At 40.5% G+C, this 22,873-nt stretch overlaps 5 protein-coding genes across 13 annotated transcripts; 3 read left to right on the plus strand and 2 right to left on the minus strand.

The window, feature by feature from the left end:
- Positions 1-1,336: 1,336 nt before the first annotated feature.
- Positions 1,337-8,798, plus strand: LOC6730400 (dedicator of cytokinesis protein 7). Of its 2 annotated transcripts, XM_039291188.2 has the most exons (13): positions 1,337-1,524; positions 1,625-1,706; positions 1,768-1,937; positions 1,990-4,469; positions 4,520-5,106; positions 5,164-6,360; positions 6,422-7,153; positions 7,209-7,340; positions 7,400-7,580; positions 7,654-7,832; positions 7,887-8,257; positions 8,548-8,586; positions 8,651-8,798. In XM_039291188.2, the coding sequence occupies exons 1-13, from the start codon at positions 1,484-1,486 to the stop codon at positions 8,670-8,672; spliced, it is 6,213 nt and encodes a 2,070-aa protein (XP_039147122.1). In that variant the 5' UTR covers positions 1,337-1,483; the 3' UTR covers positions 8,673-8,798. The 2 variants fall into 2 exon arrangements, with proteins under 2 accessions (XP_039147122.1, XP_002077581.1); XM_002077545.4 differs by having other exon boundaries at positions 8,548-8,798.
- A 250-nt stretch (positions 8,799-9,048) lies between these two features.
- Positions 9,049-10,823, plus strand: LOC6730401 (cysteine-rich with EGF-like domain protein 2). Of its 2 annotated transcripts, none has more exons than XM_002077546.3 (3): positions 9,049-9,586; positions 9,686-10,114; positions 10,195-10,823. In XM_002077546.3, exons 1-3 carry the CDS (start codon positions 9,139-9,141, stop codon positions 10,440-10,442), a joined length of 1,125 nt encoding a protein of 374 aa, XP_002077582.2. In that variant the 5' UTR covers positions 9,049-9,138; the 3' UTR covers positions 10,443-10,823. The 2 variants fall into 2 exon arrangements, with proteins under 2 accessions (XP_002077582.2, XP_016022865.1); XM_016179299.3 differs by having other exon boundaries at positions 10,557-10,823.
- Positions 10,723-13,431, minus strand: LOC6730402 (sodium/hydrogen exchanger 8). The gene is made up of 5 exons (XM_002077547.4): positions 12,634-13,431; positions 12,173-12,576; positions 12,053-12,117; positions 11,667-11,998; positions 10,723-11,609 (listed from the first exon to the last, which is right to left on the minus strand). The coding sequence occupies exons 1-5, from the start codon at positions 13,305-13,307 to the stop codon at positions 11,135-11,137; spliced, it is 1,950 nt and encodes a 649-aa protein (XP_002077583.2). The 5' UTR covers positions 13,308-13,431; the 3' UTR covers positions 10,723-11,134.
- Positions 13,432-14,371: 940 nt separating this feature from the next.
- LOC6730403 (S-adenosylmethionine synthase) lies at positions 14,372-20,884 on the plus strand. 7 transcript variants are annotated; one of them, XM_016179304.3, is made up of 7 exons: positions 14,372-14,523; positions 15,277-15,498; positions 17,050-17,127; positions 17,385-17,507; positions 18,573-18,685; positions 19,359-20,038; positions 20,103-20,884. In XM_016179304.3, exons 2-7 carry the CDS (start codon positions 15,375-15,377, stop codon positions 20,209-20,211), a joined length of 1,227 nt encoding a protein of 408 aa, XP_016022870.1. In that variant the 5' UTR covers positions 14,372-14,523; positions 15,277-15,374; the 3' UTR covers positions 20,212-20,884. The 7 variants fall into 7 exon arrangements, with proteins under 7 accessions (XP_016022870.1, XP_039147136.1, XP_039147137.1 ...); XM_039291202.2 differs by lacking the exons at positions 14,372-14,523; positions 20,103-20,884 and adding exons at positions 14,572-14,911; positions 17,635-17,747 and having other exon boundaries at positions 19,359-19,497; XM_016179301.3 differs by lacking the exons at positions 14,372-14,523; positions 18,573-18,685 and adding exons at positions 14,577-14,911; positions 17,635-17,747.
- LOC27206535 lies at positions 20,733-22,778 on the minus strand. Its single transcript, XM_016179271.3, has one exon. It carries the CDS (start codon positions 22,769-22,771, stop codon positions 22,322-22,324), a length of 450 nt encoding a protein of 149 aa, XP_016022872.1. The 5' UTR covers positions 22,772-22,778; the 3' UTR covers positions 20,733-22,321.
- Positions 22,779-22,873: the final 95 nt, after the last annotated feature.

A 22,873-nucleotide genomic window follows, 5' to 3' on the forward strand; every position in this document is an offset into this window, starting at 1 on the left:
TGGCGGCAACGCAGCTGGCCATTATGGGAAAAGCACTTCTGTGTTGGAGCGTATATGTATATTAGGATGGAAATAATTGCACACAGTTCGTCATAATTTGTCGTTGAAACAGATGAGGTCAGAAACGAAGAGCACTACACTTCAGCAAAATGTCATTCGTTTTTGGAATAAAAGTATTTTCAAAACAACAATTAGTATAAAAACCAGGACCTATTATGTATGGTATCTTGTATTAGAGAATGTTTTCTATAAATTAAAAACAAGCATATATAAAATCTATACTTTCATATGTGGATAATTCATTCGTTATAGTTCATTGGGCACGTAAATTGATAAAGAAAAATTATATTATGACATCGATGGGTTTTTTTGGGAATACATTTAAATAATATAAAACTAAAATATAGAGTAATGATTGTTTTTAAGCTTTAAAATTTCTTTGTTCAGTGCATGAGAATTCATTGTAAAAATGGATAAAACGCAAGTACTTTGCAGTATATCAGCTTAAAGAATTCATTAACAATTTCGCCACTACCATTTATATAAATAATAGGGCAATTTCTTCCGGCAAATTAATTAATTTGTGGTGCTCTTAACTTTAATGGTTTTATATTTAAAAGTATTGGTCTGAACTTTTGGTTGGCCCAAAGTAAACCTTTGTTATTCTGATAAGCAAATGGGCAAATCAAAAGCTATTTAACGTAATCTCTTTCTCTTATTTTACCGCCGTCAAGTTCTGAACAGCCTCCCACTGACAACAAGCCCCTTCCATGCATGTGGTATGCAACTCGTAAAAACATAGCGCATCCTAAGGCGGTCGGAATGCGATGGCTTGCTCTTAATCTAAAAAAAAACTCGCCAAACTCACTGCAGCTGTTGCTCATGGGTGAAAGTGATAACTTGTGGCACATGTTCGGCCGGAAGCTAAAGAAAATCAAAATAAACCACCATATGGATGATGAGTTTTGAAATAGTAAGATTTTCATAATAATTTTCGGTTAGATAAATACCATGAAAAAAATGTACTTTATGTATTTAATCTATTTAATTTAATCTAATTGATAAGGACTATAAAATAATGTTATTTTTATAAGAGTCAAAATAGTCCATCACGAAATTTTATTTAAAGAGCAGTTGACCCCAGCGAAAATTTTAACCAAAATCTAAACTATTTCATATTACTTTCAATATATATAAGAAATGGATAAGAATGAATATTTGCTTTATTTTATTAATAAAATCACAGCTAGTGACACATGTGGGCGGTTAGTGGGCCCTAAAGAATTTTTCAAAAATGAAAATTTTATCAGAATCGGAACCAGTTCATCAATACGAGCGTCCACTCATCTCTGGTTTGTTAAGATTCATCGATAAGTACGGTTATCGACGGCGCTGCAAGTAAACCAATATAAAGTTAGGGGTTTATTTGTCATAAAATAAATAAGGAAAGAATTGCACAACTTTAGCATACAACTTTCCCAAAATGTCGAGTGCCCAGCGCTCGTTTGTGCAAAAAGTTTCAAAGTAAGTTTTTCACTAAAGGAAATAGTTTATATTAAACAAAGAAACGCCCTTAATGCTTGTGTACATATATATGTACATGTATTAATTTGTAAATCGCTAGGCAGTCGGCTGCGGATGTACGAAAAAATGTTTCTGGTTGCCATCTATCAAAGGCAATGGACCCATCATTGTGTAGTTCTTCGGTAAGAGCACTATTATTTGAAATATACCATTTCTTTATTAAGGATTCGATTTTTTCAATAGATCTCCCCGACAGAGCCCCTTGATTACGAAGAATTTCTATCTCAGCATATGAACATTATCAACCGGGACCCCTTGAAACATATATTGGATTTTCCTCAAGGAGATGTAACTGTTAAAATCATTCCCCGAAAAATCAGAACAGTTGATCACATTATTCCCAATGAGAATTTGTATGTATGCACCTAACTTATACAGCAGCTACATAGCTACAGTCTTTTTTAGGTGTGATTTGCCCCATCACGTACAAGAATGTGTGAACTGCTATACGCGCCCATGGAAGGTGGTTGAATATGCACAGCGGCACCTTTCCAGTTCTTGCTATATCCGCGAGCGTATCGACCGCGGAACTATAAGTCCCTCTGCGTACCAGCAGGAATTCGAGATCGACAAGGATTTTTCGTCATTTGAAGAGGCGTTCGCCTATAAAAGCGAGAGCTGCACTCCAAGTTCTCGACAATCCATTGCAAGTTTGGCTTCAGTTAGCTCTTGTACGGACACTTTGACCCCGCGTGGTTCTTGGGCTAGCTTTGATCTTCGACGCTCGGTTAATGACCCACTAATACCCAATTTGCTTGACAATGTGCCTCCGGAGCATATTGATCAATCCAATGAAGCACGCCGGCAGCAAGATCGACAAATGGCTCTTTTCTCACTGTATCCGGAGTCTGAAGCGGAGGAAAACATTGAACGCCGCCTGCTCGCGGAAATTCCAGTTGAACATATGGGTCATCGCATTCAGGTTAACTGCCTACAGCTTCGGCTTGAGCTGGAAGTGGAACCAATTTTTGCATCGATGGCTATATATGATGCTAAGGAACGGCAAAAAATTTCTGAAAATTTCTATTTTGACATGAACGCAGATAGTCTTAAGCGCATGTTGTCAAGTCATGTACAATGCGCCGACATAAGTACTCAGAGCCACTCAGCCATATTTGAAATTTCATATCCGAGTAACGATTTGTTTCTCGTGATTCGTTTGGAAAAAGTTTTGCAGGGTGACATAAACAATTCCGTCGAGCCGTATCTCAAGGAAGACAAAGATAAATACCGAGAGAAAGTAAAATCCAACGCTGTGGACTACTGTGAGCGACTAGGCAAATACCGAATGCCGTTTGCATGGACAGGAATCTACCTAACAAATGTTTTTAATGGCGATAACTTTGAAAGCAAAGATGCTGGTGCCGTGGAACGGGATTCCTTTGGAAATGGTGGTGGCAGCAGCTTGGGCACAGCGCCAAGCTCCAATAGCTTAGATCGAAAATCTTCCACAAGTAGCTTTGATCAACTAAGGCGAAAAGCTAACGATATGAGCGGAACACTTACCCGACGTGGTTCGCTTGAACGGAGGGAAAAGCACAGATCCTGGTCTCCAGATGACTTTGCAAACGTTGTAGAAAACTTTCGTCCTATCACTATAACAGTACCAAGCTTCTTTAAACAAGAGGCAGATAAAATGAAAGACGAGGATTTGTACAAAATTTTACCAGAGTTAAAACGACCGAGCTCAGTTATGAAGAAGTACAAATGCATACCTGGTTCTATTAAATTAGAAATATCACCTTGCGTCGAGGAAGCCAAGAATGCTTTAACGCCAGAGTTAGCTCCTATAAACCCTCAAAGTGCAGATAATGTGCGCCCAGTTAAGGAAATCTTAGAATTTCCGCAATCGGCAATTTACAATCCACATTATAGCTATCGCAATCTCCTATTTGTGTCACCAAAGGAGCTAAATTTTTCTTCGCGCGCAGGTTCTGCTCGAAACATTGCCGTTCGCGTACAACTGATGGCTGGAGAAACCCCAAAAGATGCGGTCAATGCCATCTACGGCAAGTCGTCTTGTCCAAAATTTTCTACTGAAGCATTTACAGCTGTCAATTATCATAACAAATGCCCATCATTCTACGATGAAATAAAAATTGCGCTGCCTGCATCAATAAAGCAGCATCACCATTTGTTGTTCACCATTTACCATGTTTCATGTCAAAAGAAACCGCAAGACTTGCAGCCGTCAGTAGAGACTCCTATCGGCTACACATGGTTGCCCTTGCTGGAAGATGGAAAACTTAAGTTTGGGGAATTTAATCTTCCTGTTATGGTAGAATCGCCGCCGGAAAATTACTCATTTATACCACCGAATGTTCACCTGCCTGGAATTAAATGGCTGGACAATCATAGAGCCGTGTTTTCTATTAATGTAGAAGCAGTCACCGCAATTCATACTTTGGATTCTTTCCTCGATCGATTCTTCTTAATTTGCGAATATCTAGACACTCGAAATATACCTTCCCATATTGGTGAGAATAATATAGAAACAGAATTAAAGAAATGCTTGCTGGATATCGAAAATGCAAATCGTGAGCCATTAGTGAGGCATCTACCATTAGTCTTGGATAAGCTTATCGAATTGTTAGTTGTCACCCACAAAGTTGGTGGACAAGCAATGTCTCTGGGATCTACGGTTTTCGAAGTTCTTTGCTTGGTATCATCTTTGTTATCAATACTTAACGACGATCAATATGACCAATACGGACGGCAAAGTTTGCTATCAACATATGTGCAATTTCAATGTAAAATTCCGCACCCCTTTCAAAGCAAACAGCGACTAACATGCAGTCGCAGCACAACAGAAGACTTGCAATTAAGCGAATCGTACACCCTATATGATAATGTTTTAGCAAATGGCCGAAGCTTGGATCGCAAAGGTAAAATACATAACTTATAAAGGCTTTAAATATAACCTCTTCCCTTTCAGAGCTGTCCATAGATGTCCTTCACTCGATGGCTGCACGGGATGTCCAAGTGCGGCTGCTGCACGAAGAATTAGCCTTGCATTGGGTCGTTGCAAGTGGAAAAGCAGCTGACTTAGCCATGTCAAATTCGTGGTTTCTATTTGAGCTTATTGTCAAATCTATGATTGAACATTTGCATTGTTCAAATACTTTAAGTGGTCCCCGCAAACATCGATTTCCACATCAGTTTAATGATGATCTATCCACCCTGGTGCACTTAGTTACAACAAAAGTGGTCGGCTACCACAGCAACGAACCTAAATTAGCGCAGTCATTAAATGCAAGTTTAAGCTTTTTTATATTTGACATACTAAGCATCATGGATCGGGGATTTGTTTTCGGCCTCATCAAAACGTACACAAAGGTTCTGATTTCTAAAAATGCTTCAATACCGGATCTAATGAACTATAAAATAGACTTTTTAAGAATTGTGTGTAGTCATGAGCATTTTGTAGCTTTAAACTTGCCGTTTGGTACTTCATACACAATGGTAACAGCGCCATGCAGCCCCACGCCAAGCACAACGTCGAGCAACAGCCAAACTTCTTGCGTAAGTCAAAAAAACAATAAACTTTAATTTTTACTTATTTGTGGCTTCTTTTAAAAGGGATCGCTAGACAGAGCCCTTCACGCCGACCTTAGTCAAGAATTCCTCCAGCAACATTTTCTAGTCGGACTTGTTCTGAGCGATTTAGCAGCAGTAATGGAGGTGCCAAACCCCCAATTACATGGAAAAGCAATACGGTGTATTCGCAACCTGATGACATCTCACGATTTGGACGCTCGGTATAGCGAAACTGATGCACGTGCAAGGGTGGCTGCTTTATATATACCGCTACTTTCTATAGTTATGGATTGCATTCCTCAGTTACATCAGCACGGCCTTGAGCAGGATCGACTGCAGCAAATCGGTCAACTTGAAGACTATCAAGGACCACATCAAACTATTACAGCATCAACGATAAATCCGGAAGTGGCATTTGCAATATCGGGAAGTCGTCCCTACTCCTACTTGAATGAACAAGTTAAAAACAAATTGCCCCTTAGCTCTGAGAATACCCGCCATTTATTGGTGTGTTTTCTGTGGGTGCTAAAAAACTTGGAGCGCAACGTTTTATATCGCTGGCTTATGGATTTAAGTCCGCATAGAGTGCACCAAATGCTTCAAGTGGTTAACGTTTGCCTTAAAACTTTCGAGTACACAGGACAAAAAAACGTGGCTACCCTTAAACGAACGAATACACAAAGTTTTAGGAAAACTGGATCTACTGATGTTAAGGAAAAGCTGGAAGAATGTATTAGAGGCACAAATTCAGCACGTTATGATTTAATAAATCGTCGAAAAGATCGTAATTCAACAGAAAAATTCCGATGGAGGAAAGACCAGATGCCATATCGCTCTCAATATGCTGATGCTGTGGGAAAAAGTGAGCATGAACTTGAATTAAGTCATTTCATCGAAGGCTCTTTGGCAACTGAAGTTGCACTTGTACTTCTCGATACCCTGGAAATAATTGTTCATGCTGCTGCCAACCTTTATCACAATCTTCTTGGAACTGTGCTGAAGGTGCTTCTTCATTCTTTGTCCCGGAATCAATCTACTTTGGCCCTGCAAAACTTGTTTGCCTCCCAGCGCGCTTTAATCTTTAAATTTCCAAATTTATTATTTGACGACGAGACCGATATATGTGCGGATTTGTGTCTAATTTTACTGAAACATTGTGGGTCCCTATTGCCAGGAATACGATCACAGGCAGCTGCATCATTATATTTACTAATGAGACAAAATTTCGAAATTGGAAACGTAAGTTTTATTTTATGGTTTGGGTTTATGTAACTAAATTAATGGTAACTTTTTCGTATAGAACTTTGCCCGAGTTAAGATGCAAGTGACGATGTCTTTAAGCTCCCTAGTTGGAACAAGTTCGGTCTTTAGTGAGCAATCCTTACGCCGTGCGCTTAAAACCGTCCTGGTTTATGCTGAATCCGACTCCGACCTGCAGGATACTTCTTTTCCTGAACAAGTACAAGATTTGCTTTTTAATCTGCATATGATTCTGTCAGATACTGTTAAAATGAAGGAGTATCAAGAAGACCCAGAAATGCTGCTTGACCTCATGAATCGTATTGCCAAGGGATACCAAAATAACCCTGATCTACGGCTGACTTGGTTGGAAAATATGGCTAAAAAACACCGCGAGCGAGCAAATCACACGGAAGCAGCCATGTGTTATGTACATGCTGCTTCTTTAGTTTCTGAATATCTTAGCATGTTGGAGTCACAAACACATTTGCCTGTTGGAGCTGTAAGTTTTCAACGAATTTCTCCCAACACACTAATGGAGTCGGCCGTGTCTGATGATGTGCTAAGTCCCGGCGAAGATGGTATCTGCCTAGGAAATCACTTCACTGAAACTGGGTTGAAGGCCTTGCTGGAAGAAGCCTCCAATTCTTTTCAAGTTGCTGGCATGTATGAAGCAATGAACGAAGTGTACAAAATTCTAATACCCATATGCGAGGCTAATAGAGATTTTCAAAAGCTAAGCAAAGTTCATGGCAAATTGCAGGAGGCATTTAATCGAATATCCCAACTACAGGTAACAATATTGTGTAGATTTTTGCAACGAAAACTATTTACATATTTATAAACAGGGTAAGAGAGTTTTTGGAACATACTTTCGCGTTGGCTTCTATGGTGGAAAATTTGGGGACTTGGATCAGCAGGAATTCATTTATAAAGAGCCAACCTTGACAAAGTTACCCGAAATATTTAGTCGGCTTCAGGTATATATTGCAAATTGGAAAAAAATATAACTAATCAATTTTGTTTCAACATACATTAGAACTTTTACACTGAACGATTCGGACCGGACTCTGTGCATATCATTAAAGATTCCAATACCGTTGATATTAATAGTTTGGACCCCGATAAGGCTTACATTCAAATTACTTATGTTGAACCCTACTTTGAAACATATGAAATGCGTCATCGTGAGACATACTTTGAGCGGAATTTCAACATAAGTATGAGATGAATTAAAGAGATAATTGAAATCGAAATTTAAAATTAAAATTTTAACATTTTTGTTTTATGCAGAACGTTTTATATATGCCACGCCTTTTACCAAAAATGGAAAGGCCCATGGCGAACTAAATGAGCAGTGTAAACGGAAAACGATTTTGACCACGGCGAATCACTTTCCATACGTAAAAACACGCATTATGGTAATTAGCCGACAGCAAATAGTCCTGGAACCGATTGAAGTGGCTATTGAAGTAAGTTATGTTGCCTAATCCCAAAAGTTAATAAAATTAAACGTCATTGCCTAGGATATTCAAAAAAAAACATTGGAGTTGGCTGCTGCCACGAATCAAGAGCCAGCAGACCCCAAAATATTGCAAATGGTCCTGCAGGGATGTATTGGAACAACTGTTAACCAAGGACCGATGGAAATGGCGAGTGTGTTCCTTTCCAATTTATCCGACGGAACAACTGTACCGACAAAGCACCAAAACAAACTTCGGTTGTGCTTTCGCGAGTTTTCAAAACGCTGTGCTGATGCTTTGAAAAAGAATCGCAATCTAATACTTTCAGATCAGAAAGATTACCAACGAGAGCTGGAACGTAACAACGATCGGTTTATTGAACGATTGACTCCCTTTATCACTCTTACATCAGTTCAGAATCATGGCGTTGTCAAGTAAGTTTTTATTGTTATACAGTGAAAAGGAAAGTTACATTTTGTATATACATATATATTAAAATTCTCATGTCTTTCTAATTTTGTTCCTCAACGGAGTGCTCTAATTAATAGATAACGATGCTTAATTATACTTTTTTAGAATCCAGCCAAATATAGATATTACTTTCCTCCATTATATTAGAATCCATCAGTGCAAAACCATAAATTAATTTACGATTAAATTTAAACTGGCCAAAGTAAACATTAACTTAAATAATTTTTATTTCTTTTCTAAATATATCCAATAGGGCCAACGCGTACAACAACAAAAGTACTCCTTTGAAATGGTAACTCCTTGCTCACGACATAGTCTGCAATCAAATTATCATACTTTTGGTCTTTCATGTCTAGCGTATCGGATTATTTTAAGTAAATCTTAAATTTTAAAGTATCGATCTCTATAATTGCTAATGTAATAGCATAACTCTTGTATGCATCTAATAGATTAAGCGAAATATTATAAAGCGAATAAAATAAAGTTTACACTTTTATACTTTTACGAAAATAGTTTATGCAACTTGTTTCAAGTTTCAAAGAGGTGCAGTTAAACTATCGAAAGTGAGTAAAACAAATCGTATCCTACACCAACAAAATTTAATTGTCGATTAGCAGAAAAGGGAACTATTTGATAATGATGATCCTCGAATTTCGCATGGGTCAGTAACGTTTGTTAGATGAACTGAGAGCGAGCTCCGTGAGGCAATGGTACCGCACGAGGCCTATCGGTATTCGCGAAAGTTTCGATATGCTATCGATGCTTTTATTTATCGATAGTGTCGGCTTTAATTACACGTAAACTCAGATAATTTGCCGGCTAAAAAGGCAATAAATAAATAATAATGAGAATCAAGTATTGTTTTCTCGCAACGCTAGTATTCATAGCTGCTGCTTCGGCGTCATTTTCTCCCGAAAAGCCTGTTCCTCCGCCCTGCAGGGCCTGTACCCAGCTTGTTAGCTCTTTTAGGGCAGGACTCGAAAGGACAAAACGAGGACACGCGGGCGGGGACACGGCGTGGGAGGAGGAAAAGTTGCGTTCGTACAAGAACAGCGAGGTTCGGCTAGTGGAGATCCAGGAAAAACTATGTTCGGACGGAGAAGTGATAAACAAGGATCACTGCCACAACCTGGCTAACGAGCACGAGGCGCTTCTTGAGGACTGGTTCATCCACAAACAAACACAAAGTCCCGACCTGCAGTCCTGGCTTTGCATCGATCAGCTAACAGTCTGCTGTCCGCTGAACACCTACGGACCAGACTGCCTGACCTGCACCGAGTGCAACGGAAATGGTAAGTTATGATAAGCAAGTATTGCAGGCCACAACTTACATAAGTGTGTCAACTTATGATTGCCGTTTTCGTTAATTTTACCCACATGATAAATTTCAGGAAAATGCAAAGGAGACGGAACTAGGAAGGGTAATGGAAAGTGCAAATGTGATCCCGGCTATGCGGGTCCAAACTGCAACGAATGTGGACCGGAGCACTACGAATCCTTTCGTGACGAAAAGAAATTGCTGTGTACACAGTGCCATGCGGCCTGTGGGGAAGGAGGCTGCACGGGAGGTGGTCCCAAGAGCTGCCGCAAGTGTAAAATGGGCTGGAGCATGGACTCTGAGGCGGGATGTGTCGACATCAATGAGTGCTTGGAGCAACAGCGTCCAAGCCCTTGCCGAAAGCAGCAGTTCTGCGTGAACAATGAGGGCTCCTTTAGTTGCCTGGAGTGTGATCGGTCCTGCGATGGATGCGATGGTGATGGCCCTGACATGTGCAGAAAGTGTGCGGATGGCTATGAGTTGAAGGAAGGAAAGTGTCATGGTAAGTAAAACAGCAATTAAATATGTAAATTAGCTTTAAAGCAACGCATTGTCCACTATATGTATTGCGCCTCATTAAAGATATTTCTGCGGAGCAACGCAGCAACTACGTAAGCTATACGCGAATGCTCACCTACTTCGGAATGTGCGTGGCCACCTGTGTCATCTTCCAGAGCTCCACTCACATTGCCTGGGGTTGCATTGTTGGGGCGGCAGTGGCAGGGTACATTGCTGTTTCCGAGTACTGGATCAACTCGGAGGCAGAAGGCGGCCACCAACCCGAAATAGATACAAAACAGTTGGAGGATCTAATCATGAAGTCTTTATAAGTCAAAAGTCATGTCAACATAGCTTTCCTTTTTTTATGATATACATGAGCGTTTTTAAAAGCATATTTTAACATTCCCCTAAGACATCTAACGATTTTTGTACTTCGTTTGCAGTCGGCAGTGATTCAAACTCCACGGTGCTCGGTGAAGAGTCCACGCACGAAGAATTGTAAAAGTAACCAAAAAACGCACACCTTTGTAGCCAATTTTACTTTAATAGGAAATATTTCTTAATTGATATGTAATTATAAATTAGAATTTCAAAAAGCGCATGACCACATTTTGTTATACGTACCACACTTAGATATTTATTTGGTTTCAAAAATGTACAAAATCACAAATACAGCATATAATCGTATCAATAAATATTTGTAACTTAAACTACTGACGTAGTGTGCTTTTGTGACGTCCAAATTTTCATTTTGAAGACCAGTTGTCGTGTGCAATATAATACTGCATTAAGCGGATTAATAAAGGAGCTACCGTTTTACGAATGAATCATTGCATTTGGATCTTACAAAATGAAAATTTGTAAACAAAAAATATACACAAGATAACAACCATCACCGCGCTATATAAATAAAAACTCTAAAAACATTAACTAGAGGAACTTAAGCATTAGATACGATCGTTCCCTTTGGCCTCCAAAGTCCGTCACAGATACAGAGCTCCCCACAACAGCTATTTAATTCCTACGACCGTGTCAAATGAATTTGACTTGTGCTGGCCGCTAGCCCTATCTCTTCGTCCGATTCATCTGAATCCAATGGACTCACTCGAATAGCTTGGTACCACTTGTTGGTCAGGTCGGCCATCTGTGACTTGCACTCGTGCAATTCCTGACTATTGAACCGCCGTGTAAAAAACGGAATAAAGTACTTGCGATCCATGCGTCCAAAGCGATCCCGCGCTTGAGTAAAGGTGACGTCCTCTTCCTCTGTGAGTTCAGACAAGTGTTCAGAGTCGATTGCCTGGCCCCATTCGCGAGTTTTCGATAGGGAAATAGATTTTGAACGCTTCCGACCGCTGCCGTTGCGTCGTCCTCCCTCCTCAGCGGTATTCCTTCCAGGGCCGCGTGCGCGCCGTTTTTTTCCGGGCTTGAGGTACTTTAGCAGCGGCATTGTGGAGCCCCCCAGCACTAGCGTGGTAAACAGCACAATGATTAATCTGAAATTTTAATACTTCAATGACTGAGCATTATTTTACAATCCGGAATATGCTTACGTTGTTGTTATGATGACGTGTCGTTTCTCCTGACTGTCAAGATTTAAGTGCAAAGATAGCGCGTAGGAAATCGCTCCGCGTAGGCCAGAAAACCACATAATGAACTGCATCTTGTTATTGATCTTATGCTCCCGAAATTTGTTGACCAAGAACGCAAGTGGAAAAATATTGCAGGCGCGGCCAATCAAGCAAAGCACAATGGCCCATATAACAAAAGATAGTTCAACTTGGTGTTTAAAAGAAAAGATTGCTAATCCCAGATAAGCAAACACGCAGGTCTCAGCAATGAAGGCTAGTGTCCTCATCGTCTGCTGCATTGTAATTTGAGTAACCTACGATTAAAAAAGTTATAATAATATATAAAATAGGAAGATGATATGACTTACAGTGGATAGGTTGAAATGCGTGTAGTGGGACATGACGATTCCGCAAAATAGTATAGCCATAATACCTATTGTTGAAAAAATGTTTAGGTTTTAGAGTCATAGTCAAAAACATTGATATACCGCTTAAGTGTATTCCCTCTGCCAAGACGTAAGGTGCGTAAGTAAACATCAGCATCATCGCGAACTCGAGGGATGGATGTTTTCGTAAATCGATGTGCTTCAGAAGGAGAGCCGATATTAATGCAAATATGACTCCAATGCCCGCCGAAGCAAAGAACATTGCGCAAAAGGTTTTCAACGCGCTGAACATGGCTTCTCCAGTGCTGGCCTCAGCATTGACGTTAGCGGATTGGGTGATAGATGCAGTCAGCACAATAGATATGGCGTCGTTGAGGATGCTTTCGCCGAATACCAGCATGTTGAGTATGGGGTCTACGTCAAGAGCATGGAAAATTGCCACTGTTGCCACAGGATCAACAGCAGAGATGAGTGAACCGAAGGCAAAGGATTCCGAGAAGCTTAGGCTAAAAATAAGGATTAATTATTTAATGAAATTGGCAAATTATTTATTTTAAACTTGCCGAAATGCCACCTCCCCCAAGCCCAGCAGGTAAATCCCTGCCCCGATGACCAGTGCAGAAATCGTTGTACCGAATATGGCAAAGACCAGTATGGATCCGATGTTCTGAAAGAAGTTTCCCTTGTGCAGATTGTACCCGGACTCGAAAATAATGGGCGGCAGGAGCACCAGAAAAAAGCCCATGGGCGAGAAGACCTCTTCGCGTTTCCAACTGCCATTCTGCCCAGACATGACGTTCAGCGAAAGGCCAATAAAGGCGCCCAGAAAGACTACCACAATGCTCTCCGGCAGGTACTGGAACCCGGTCTGGAGCATAGAGTGGATAAGCAGGATGCCCAACATGATCACGCAAATGACGAAAAAGAGTGAGAGTGAGGAGTTGTGCTCCTGCTCGACAGCATGGGAATCGATTAGAGGCGGATCTGTGACCAATGTGGATGCGTTTCCCTTCTTCGTGGTGCTGGCATTACCAGGCGCAGCAATCGAGGGCGGGATATTTCTAAGCGTACTGTTGGCGAAGACATCCGACACGGTGTGGATAGAGTTACTATTATCTGTCGTGGTGGAGTTGCTTGATGTGTTGCTTTGGGGCACCTCCTGTCCACTGATGCTTTCCGGACCCGCTTGCATCAACAGCAAGAGTGCAGCTGCACTATAAGCTACCCAAACTCTCATTTTTGCCGACAAAATGTGACGTGGTCGCTATTAACGGTCGCATTTAACTTTTCACTATTTGTTCAATTTGTTTTTTCACAAACATCTGTTTATCGCCCTATCTGACGTATATCGGGGAGAGTTGCCGTATCACATCGGTGAATTGGCGCGTGCCTTTCATATATTCAAACGAAAATTTTGCATTTAATAGCGTGTAATATATTTAACCATATAATGGATTTTTTAAATAATTGGCTTTCGCCCAGTCATGGTGCGGGGGTCACAAAAGTAGCTGATAGCTCCATGTTCAGTTTCTTGAAAGAGCACATTAAGTTTTAATATTTTTGACAAATACTTCTTAAGAACGTTTCTTAAGACAAAAAGAAAAGCATATATACTAGAAAAAATGAAATAATAAAAAACCTTGTTATTAGGCAAAGTGATAAATTGTTTAGTAAGGCTATTACAATAACTGACGATATCAGCGATTGAGAATAAATGCATTGCCACAATCTACAGTTCACAAGCACCCACCATTTGTGCTCAAGAATAATGTGCCCTGCGCATCTGTTCGTTCAGGCACACGCGATCTTCTTAGGCCCCCGTGGGGTCACACCTTATTTGAAAGATAATGGGGCTTGTTGTTTTCGGTTATTTTCAGTGGGTATTAGAATTTTAAAAAATGTACATGCAAAAACTGATTACCAGGCGCCTTGATCTTGGCAGACCTTGTTTGTCTTCTTGGCTGTGGCATGACGTGAGCACTTTTCCAAATACACAGATTGTACGAATAGTATGAGAACCCTAATTGACGACTTTCCTTGACCAGAGAGTGTCGAACGATCCATCTCCAAAAGGGCAGTCACTCCACGTTAAGGAAAAGCTAGGGTTTCAACAGATACAGACATTCGTTTAAAAATTCGCTTCGAATTGCGCTTCGTGTAGCAGTTGTCTATATCATCGAATATGTATATGTCAATTGCTGTACATAAGAGAAGCCGAGAGAGCAATGCTAAACAGATTTTAAAAATTAGGTATATAGGTGGCTGCCGTGGTAGCACATAGTTTAGTTCTGATAAGCTCTTATTTCTTGCCGACTCATCTTCTCAAATGCTGTCTACAAAAATTTATAAATATTATTCGTCTGTAAAAATCACCCGCAGTTGAACGCAGGTTGAGCAGGAAGCTAGTCGAGACTATAATCCATATCTTGTCTGATCCTTTGTTCAAAACCACAGTGAGTATAAAATAAAGGATCTGGATCTATATTCACTGCAGTTCACTCCGGAGCGGGGTGGCAACGCTGGGCGACGGAACAGCTGTTTAAAAACCAAAAACGTGGAGATACTGAAGAAGTAAAATCATTTGAGAGTACCGAGAACGCTAGGAAAGTTTCCCCAAAGAGCGCCCAAATAAGTCCCAAAATAAAAATCGAGTCAGCCGAAGAGAACCGCCTCCTCCGTTTGCGACGATAAGCAAAAGCCCGCTCTCTCGTTGGAGGTATAAATTCTGAATGGCATTAAAAAGTTGCGCTCTTTTTCTTCAGAACCGTCGCTAAGATAGGACGTGTATTGGCTGCGCCGCTGATTTGGTTGCCGTCGCTGAACCAGTATAACTCAGAAACAGTGTGTATAATTTGTTGAACTAATAGCTAGAACGTCGAACACGCATTTGAAACAGCTAGCAGCACCGAGCCCTCGCCTAGCGACTAGTTTAGCTTATAACCCGCGCAACGTGCGTCTCGTGTATGTAGCGACGATTGTGGCAAACGCTCAGCATAAAAACATAAAAGAAGGGCGATTATATAAAAAAAAAAAACTATAACGAAAAGTGTGCGAATACCGGAAAATCCCAACAGCCTCGAGGCGGCCTATAGCTTAGATTCGCGAATGCGAAAATAGATGTGTTTTGCAAGAGTTCGGAAAATCAATTTCGTTAAGCGTTTTTTAGCAACCGCTAATGTGGCCTCTCTCTCTCTCTGTTCCCACAGCTCCACCAACAATTTAGCCGACCGGAACTCGGGTTATAGCACTGCTCCCCCATTGCCCCTACAAACTTCAAGCTACATATTACAAACTACCCATCAACATGCCGCAAAAGACAAACGGACACAGCGCCAACGGATGCAATGGCAGCAATGGCAACTCATATGACATGGAAGACGGAGCTACATTCCTGTTCACTTCCGAGTCCGTTGGCGAGGGTCATCCAGGTGAGTGCTTCATTGCATCTGCGGCGCCTATTGCATCATACCGTTAGTGTCAGTGTAAAAAAAGAAACAGTCTCAAATGCCCCTTCGGCGGGCGTAGTGATACATGTTGCCTGACAGTGCTCATAACCTGACCAAACTTTTTCTCTAGCGTCTAAGGCCCTTCTGTCTGAAGTCCCTTTCCCTGTATACCCAGTTCCACACCTCCACCGTCTACACACTACTGCTTACCGCCTGAACTCTAACAAAATGGCGACGAAATGCTGCCCAGCATACCTTTGTTGATTTCTACCCAATTTGCACGACTTGTATAGAGGCTGAGAATGGGAAGAAGAGCTAGTGCAAAACGTGCCTCTGTTGCATCGCCCGGTGACAAAGCCGGAAAGCTGGGACCACGGAGAACAGCTGGCTTCTCTTGAAATCCCCGCACAACGGCGGGCTAAACCTTGTGCTTGGATGGGCAGACGCAATTAATAGACTGGTTCTTTATCGTTTGCGGCTCTCACATATGTATGTATGTATAGAGAGACTACGTCATGCGCACCATGTGCTTGTGGCTCATGGGAGATGCGAAATTAAAGTATTCTCTACGTTGTTCTACGTTGTCCACGCACTTGTTCATTTAATCGCAGATGGCGATCAAAACAGCGGCCAACATAAACATACCTTACATTTTTCTAGACCGCTGTCAAAGCTTATTTTTTTCACCGAAATTGCCAACCACGTGTTTTGCTCGAGCTCGATCTTTTCGCCCCTGCCAGAGTTTGTTTATATCAGCAGTGGCGACCAGTAAAGTAATGTGTTTGACAACAGCTGTTGATAAGCCGAGCGACCTTTTATACTACGCATTGATTACTTTTACTATTCTATACTATTTTATTTTATAATGCTAATTAAGTCGGCTTGGCAAGCTAGCCCTAGACAATCGTGATGATAAGCGCCGAGTGTCATTCAGAAGAATACACCCCAAATGGTTGACATCAATATCACCTGTCTTCTTGTAATAAATGAGTGACGGACTTGTTACAATAGATAATTACTCTAGCCGGAAATTAGAAACCTTTTTACCCAGTAGCTACTTTAAACCCTTAACCTAGTTGCCTTGCAATCATTTTCCCAGCTGAAATCGATACGATGCGCCATTTCTGTGAGTCAACAGTTTTGGTAATTTATGTTGCTATTGCTGACGCATGTTCGAGTTCAATAACGCCCTTACTACGAAAAGCAGACGAATGTTGACGGTCTCCAATTACGCGCCAAGTTTTGAGGCAAGCGTGAACAACGCGACTGGTATCAGATGAATCCGACTCCCAGGATTTCATGGACGATTCGGCTTCAAATGTCATCGTTTTGTGTTTTGGGAATTTCTTGGTCTGGGAATTGAATTTCGCTGGCGACAGCAGACAGATTAAATGAAACCGCATGGCCTAGCAAATTTTGATCCGTCGCAATGAATAACATGTTGGCACGTTCCTCCTTCCACTCCCCGACAACAATGCTTTTCCCTGCTTCTTCGCCCACCTCTGGCTTACCTCTTGCTTACCTTAATTGTAGACAAAATGTGCGACCAAATCAGCGACGCTATCTTGGATGCCCATCTGAAGCAGGACCCGAACGCGAAGGTGGCCTGTGGTAAGTGTTTTGAAACCTGGAGTACATGACTGCACTCACTCGAAATCAGATTTATGTTAAATTCGGCCAATGAAGTCAAAGAAACATACTTAAACAATCTCAATCATAGAATTAATCAAGAATCACAGTGAGTGCCATGTTTTTTGAAGTTGTCTTATTCGATAGCCAACATAAATAAACAAGGTCAATCCAGCTGCAAATCTGTTTTTGGTTTATCTAAAAAAGTTCATTTAACAATTCCATAATATTTAATACAGAAACCGTCGCCAAGACGGGCATGATTCTGCTCTGCGGCGAGATCACTTCAAAGGCTGTGGTCGACTACCAGAAGGTTGTTCGTGAGACAGTGCAGCACATTGGCTATGATGACTCCTCCAAGGGTAAGTGTCTATTAAGGACATAAACAATTTGTGGGCGGGTATTACAATTCCTTCCCTACGTCGGTCTTACGTACACTTCTGTCAACGCAATACTAAATAACAATAAAATCAAATAAAAATCAAAAAGGTTTCGATTGGAAGACACTTAACCTGCTAGTAGCCATCGAGCAACAGTCGCCCAACATTGCCAACGGTGTTCATATCAACCGCGAAGAAGAAGACGTCGGCGCTGGTGACCAGGTACAGCAAAGCTTTCCGTTCTTCTACTACCGCCTAGCACTAAGTGATGCGGAGTGTGTGCGTTCGTTCGTTTCGTTTCATTTGTTAAGTGTTTCCCTTAATTCGTAACTTTCCCACATTAACTTGGCTAGCTCACAGGCCAACGAGATTTTCGCCTTTGTCATTAAATACAGATGAGCAATAGGAATACTATTACTATTACTATTTTTTCTTGAGCCCCAAAAAAAAAATGTTCGTACGCTGACTCTTAAAATTGACTTGTTTCACACAGCTACGAACCATTTGGTCGAAGACAACTTAACAATTTCACCTCAAGCAAATATATAACGACTGAAATACATAACTTATCACACATTTGGAATACACTTCGGGCGTTCTCTAACCACATAAATTGCATTCTACCAAATCCATCGAAAGATTTATGTAACCATTAAAATCCGCTATTTACCGTTTTATGGAAGCAAGAGAAGTCTTGCATGCGGCTTGTCTGACCTATGGAAGAAGGCTTAAAGTTTTCCCATAGTTTGGTATATAGGAAAAACACCAAACATAAGCTTATTTCAAGACAGTGCTTTTGAAGATTATAGAAAATACATTTTTTTGTAAGCCGTTCTTATATATATAATTATAATCTAAAATAATAGGGTGTTTAAAATCATATTATGAACATTACTTACAGACATTTTCCTGTGTATGTGCACCATTGCTGCGCTTCTCTCTTTTATCTTTCTTTTCGTTTCATATAAAACAAATCTCGATACAATCCAATACCAAACTTTAAACGATATTGTGCACTTCGCAATCGCGCTTCGAAATTCACAAAAGGTTTCGATTTCAAAACGTGCAATGTGCTGTTGGCATTGGACCAACAATCGCCTGAGATCGCTGCGGGAGTGCATGTCAACCGTGCCGAGGAAGAGATCGGTGCCGGAGATCAGGTGTGAATTAGAAGCAGTAAAGAAGAAGCAGTCTCGGCAGGCCGGGATCGAAGGCCCTTTCCGAAGAGCAACGCATCTTTTTAATTTTTATTGATAGCAATTTAGTTGCGACTAAGATATTCATGGTGGTAGGGCGTTTATAAGCTCTTTGGAAGGGGTGTTGTCACCACTTCTATAATTTCTGTTTATCGTTTCCTTTATATATTTTCGTAACTAATTGAAGTAGTGTATGACGACTTTATCGCTATTTAATTTTAAATTCATTGTTTGCCACTATATCATATTATCGCTGCAATATTGCTCCAACCGACCTACCAACCATTTTATCGTCTTTATTGTTAATAGAAGCTGCCAAATCCATATCATTTAACTTTTGACTTTTTAGTCAATACCATAATTAGATATAGCAGACACAAAACCAAGGCACACTACTGCATTTACATACATCACTAACCTAATTATGCAAACAACTTTTTGACTGCTAAATAGCATCAAATTTTTCTTCATACCCGAATTTATCAAAGTCTTTCCCATGCTTGATTCACCCTTTCCTAACCCAAATGTGTTTTATTTATCTAACGCTACTGATTCTTTTTGGCTTTGGTTACTTTTAATAAGTGATTTATTAATAAGTGATGAATATTATTGATAAAGCGAAATAAACTTTTTGCAGGGTATCATGTTTGGATATGCCACCGACGAAACCGAGGAATGTATGCCCCTCACCGTCGTTTTGGCTCACAAATTAAACGAAAAGATTGCTGAGCTGCGTCGCTCAGATGTCTTCTGGTGGGCTCGCCCCGATTCCAAAACACAAGTCACCTGCGAGTACCTCTTCAATCAGGGATCAGCAGTTCCCAAGCGTGTCCACACTATTGTAGTGTCCATGCAGCATTCTGAAAAGATATCGTTAGAAACCCTGCGCTCGGAAGTAATGGAGAAAGTTGTTAAAGTGGTCATTCCCGCCAAATACATTGATGCCAACACCATTGTCCACATCAATCCCTGTGGACTCTTTGTTATCGGTGGACCAATGGGTGACGCTGGGCTTACAGGAAGAAAAATCATAGTAGACACTTACGGAGGCTGGGGCGCCCATGGCGGCGGTGCATTCTCTGGCAAGGACTTCACCAAGGTTGACAGATCAGCAGCATACGCAGCACGCTGGGTGGCCAAATCACTGGTTAAGGCCGGTCTCTGCAAGCGCTGCCTTGTCCAAGTGTCCTATGCAATTGGTCTTGCTGAGCCTCTCTCCATAACTGTGTTCGACTACGGAACTTCCCACAAGTCACAAAAAGAACTTCTGGATATCATCCGTAAAAACTTTGACCTCAGGCCCGGCAAGATTGTCAAGTAAGTGTCAAACCCTAGATGCTAAAAAATATTTCATTACAATTGTCTATATGTTTGTGTTCAGGGACCTAAACCTGCGCCAGCCGATATACCAGCGAACAAGCACTTATGGACACTTCGGTCGCGCGGGCTTCTCATGGGAGGAGGCCAAGCCTCTGGAGACTGATAACTGACTAGACGCTGAAGCGTTGCAACCGCAGTCACCATATGCTAAAAGGTCGAAGCTATCCTTATATTCATCAGCGTCAAAATTAACAGATACCCAAGCACCAACGTAATTTTTAGTGTCGTTTTTAAAGCCTAAAGTCAGAGGAAAAGGCGGCATAAGCTTGCCAACTCTTATGTGCTTTCTTCTCTAACTGATTCTGTGCTCTTCGCTATATAATTTAAACCATTCTTATGTGTGTAGTCTTCTCACACAGAACTAGTTTTAGTCGTCTTAATACCCGCATATACACCTAATAGAGAGCTCCAAAACAATTGATGAGCTTTAGTTATGCATATACATAGTATAGTGTCGGTCAGTTCAGTAAAAATTAAAAGCCGTAGTTAGTACCTCCTTTAATTATCATGCAACTTTATTATGTTGGTGTCTATGGAAATTGTATAAAACAGTTAAATCAGTTGCCTAGAAATTATGCAACATTCTCATGTCCCCATTGTAAACTTATTTTTGTCTCTTTTAACATTTCTATTTGTTGTATGCGTTGTATATGTTTAACCTAAAGTTTTAAACAACTCGATTGTATGTACATTACACTCTGTCTTTGTATTTTCTGTAACCAACCATAAGATAATGTATTTTCCTTTACAAAAATATATTAAAGATAAAGATGAAAAGTTTAATTTTACCGGTATGCGCAGAAAGAATACTTTAATCGTACAAACAACAGATATTGCAATGTCTTTACAACCAAATAAAGTCATCATAGCCCTGGTTTTTCACAACAAACATAATGAGACAGCGTCCATAAAATATTTTAATATTACAAATATTTGTGTACAAGAATTTTCTTTTAAAGAAATCCCTTTTTCATATGAACATTGCAATAAATTTCATGACAGTTTATTTTGAGTTATTGTATTGTTTCGCTTACTATATGGGGTATTTGAATCAATATTATTATTTGTTTTTCTGAAATTCGGTAATTTATAGGAATGTGTAAACGTTTTAATAATTCGAAATTTGAATTTAACAGTCTTATCATCCAGACGCCAAGAAGCAGGGAATGCAATCGATATATCGATATGTCACAATCAACAGTTATTAGCGCAGCCATTGTGATTGACTCTTCAACGGCATGCGTATTGGTTTTTACGCAAAGCTAAGATATGTAAATTCACAAATCTGACGGAGTTTCCAGCTCCCGGACTTAGTGCGGTTAACTTAATAGTAGACATCGTCTTAATAGTGTCCCAAGTGTTATTCCCAGCGGTCTTGCAAAAACAACAGGAGCAAAGTGCGCTATTTAACCAACCTAAATGATCTGCATATCAAGGATTTGTACGCGATCGCAGGCAAGAAAGGCTGGTAAAGATTCCGGTGTTTAAATTAATTCCTATGATTGCTTTTAGTATGACGCCTTATAAGCTGTACCAACAGCGCGGAATGCTGCTTTCGCTAAAAGGTAAATGATTGAAAATGCTCGTTTCTTTAAATGTATTTATATGCATACATATGTTTGTGTGAATGTGAGCTTATATATGTACATATATACCAAGTCACAAAAATTGGTGTTCAAAATTTTGATTGCTAAAGGTTACGATCCTCATATCATTTGAAGGTATGCGTGTTGGCTTCAGGATATAGTTATGATTACATAAAAACTGTAAATGTACATAAATGACACACACATGTAGGTCTTAAGTCGCGCAAGTACAGTTTCAGGATACAGTTATAATAACATTATAACTGTATATGTATGTACATTAATGACATACACATGTATGTAAACGCCATGTAAGTAAACATGTAAACGAACATACGTTAAAAGTTATTGTATCCCGGACACATCTTATTTTGTTTACATTATATTTGGAGCCGTACAATTTTATTTATGTACGTAATAAAATTTTTCTGCTGACAAGCTGATGTCTTTATAAGGAGAGACTTACTGTCACACTGATCCAACCTGGTAGGAGCATCATCCCATTAAAATTCATTTGTATTTGCGTTCTCATGCTTTTTCGAATCTTCGTTATCGAGGAAGGGATTGAAGAATTGTGGGCTTTATGTTTTGAAATGGTACTTCGAGCTACTTGAAGTAAATCTCTCTAAATTAATCACATTGTTTGGCAGCCACCATCATGTTGGTATTTAAATATGGTCATCTGATAGCCGTGACCTTGTCTTCTCAGATCGTTGGCACAACGTACTTGGTTGTGGAACTCGCACAGAGTGGCAAATGTCACATTGCGGCCATTGCGGAGAACGCAGACGGGGCGGTAGTACCGGGGACAGCTGTGCTCGCACGAATCCTCATCCCGGTCCAAGCCGGCGGCAGTATCATCCCTGCCATCATCCTCTTCATATTCATAACCGTTTGAATTCCTATCACCGCCCAAATTTTGATCATAATCTAAAGCTGTGTAGTAGTGATAGCGTCCCAAGTCTCCGTTGCTGTGATGATCTTGCCAGCTCCATTCGTCCACAATGGTGTGCTCCGTTTGTACCTGTACTGCGAGTGACTGGTGGAGCAAGGCCATAACAAGTGCTATGAATGCGTAAAACATACTGCTTTGGCTGCTAACAATCAACTGTATTCTCCGCAGTCCAGTTTCCTTGCCTCTTAAATAGACAACTGTGCCACCAATCCACAGCGGCGGCAATTGTTC

This window comes from Drosophila simulans, chromosome 2L, assembly GCF_016746395.2.
Source record: "Drosophila simulans strain w501 chromosome 2L, Prin_Dsim_3.1, whole genome shotgun sequence".
NCBI classification, from domain to species: Eukaryota; Metazoa; Arthropoda; class Insecta; order Diptera; family Drosophilidae; genus Drosophila; species Drosophila simulans.

What these genes read in the sequence shown, in the direction of transcription:
- LOC6730400 (XM_039291188.2), top strand. Translation starts at nt 1,484, where the DNA reads ATGTCGAGTGCCCAGCGCTCGTTTGTGCAAAAAGTTTCAAA. An exon ending in ATTATTCCCAATGAGAATTT is followed by an intron (nt 1,938 to 1,989) that starts GTATGTATGCAC and finishes AGTCTTTTTTAG; the next exon opens with GTGTGATTTGCCCCATCACG. An exon ending in GCAACAGCCAAACTTCTTGC is followed by an intron (nt 5,107 to 5,163) that starts GTAAGTCAAAAA and finishes TTCTTTTAAAAG; the next exon opens with GGATCGCTAGACAGAGCCCT.
- LOC6730401 (XM_002077546.3), top strand. Translation starts at nt 9,139, where the DNA reads ATGAGAATCAAGTATTGTTTTCTCGCAACGCTAGTATTCATAGCTGCT. An exon ending in CACCGAGTGCAACGGAAATG is followed by an intron (nt 9,587 to 9,685) that starts GTAAGTTATGAT and finishes GATAAATTTCAG; the next exon opens with GAAAATGCAAAGGAGACGGA. An exon ending in GAAGGAAGGAAAGTGTCATG is followed by an intron (nt 10,115 to 10,194) that starts GTAAGTAAAACA and finishes GCCTCATTAAAG; the next exon opens with ATATTTCTGCGGAGCAACGC.
- LOC6730402 (XM_002077547.4), bottom strand. Translation starts at nt 13,307, where the DNA reads ATGAGAGTTTGGGTAGCTTATAGTGCAGCTGCACTCTTGCTGTTGATG. An exon ending in TTGGGGGAGGTGGCATTTCG is followed by an intron (nt 12,577 to 12,633) that starts GCAAGTTTAAAA and finishes CCTTATTTTTAG; the next exon opens with CCTAAGCTTCTCGGAATCCT. An exon ending in CGCATTTCAACCTATCCACT is followed by an intron (nt 11,999 to 12,052) that starts GTAAGTCATATC and finishes TTTTAATCGTAG; the next exon opens with GTTACTCAAATTACAATGCA.
- LOC6730403 (XM_016179304.3), top strand. Translation starts at nt 15,375, where the DNA reads ATGCCGCAAAAGACAAACGGACACAGCGCCAACGGATGCAATGGCAGC. An exon ending in CTATGATGACTCCTCCAAGG is followed by an intron (nt 17,508 to 18,572) that starts GTAAGTGTCTAT and finishes AATTCACAAAAG; the next exon opens with GTTTCGATTTCAAAACGTGC. An exon ending in AGGCCCGGCAAGATTGTCAA is followed by an intron (nt 20,039 to 20,102) that starts GTAAGTGTCAAA and finishes GTTTGTGTTCAG; the next exon opens with GGACCTAAACCTGCGCCAGC.
- LOC27206535 (XM_016179271.3), bottom strand. Translation starts at nt 22,771, where the DNA reads ATGTTTTACGCATTCATAGCACTTGTTATGGCCTTGCTCCACCAGTCA.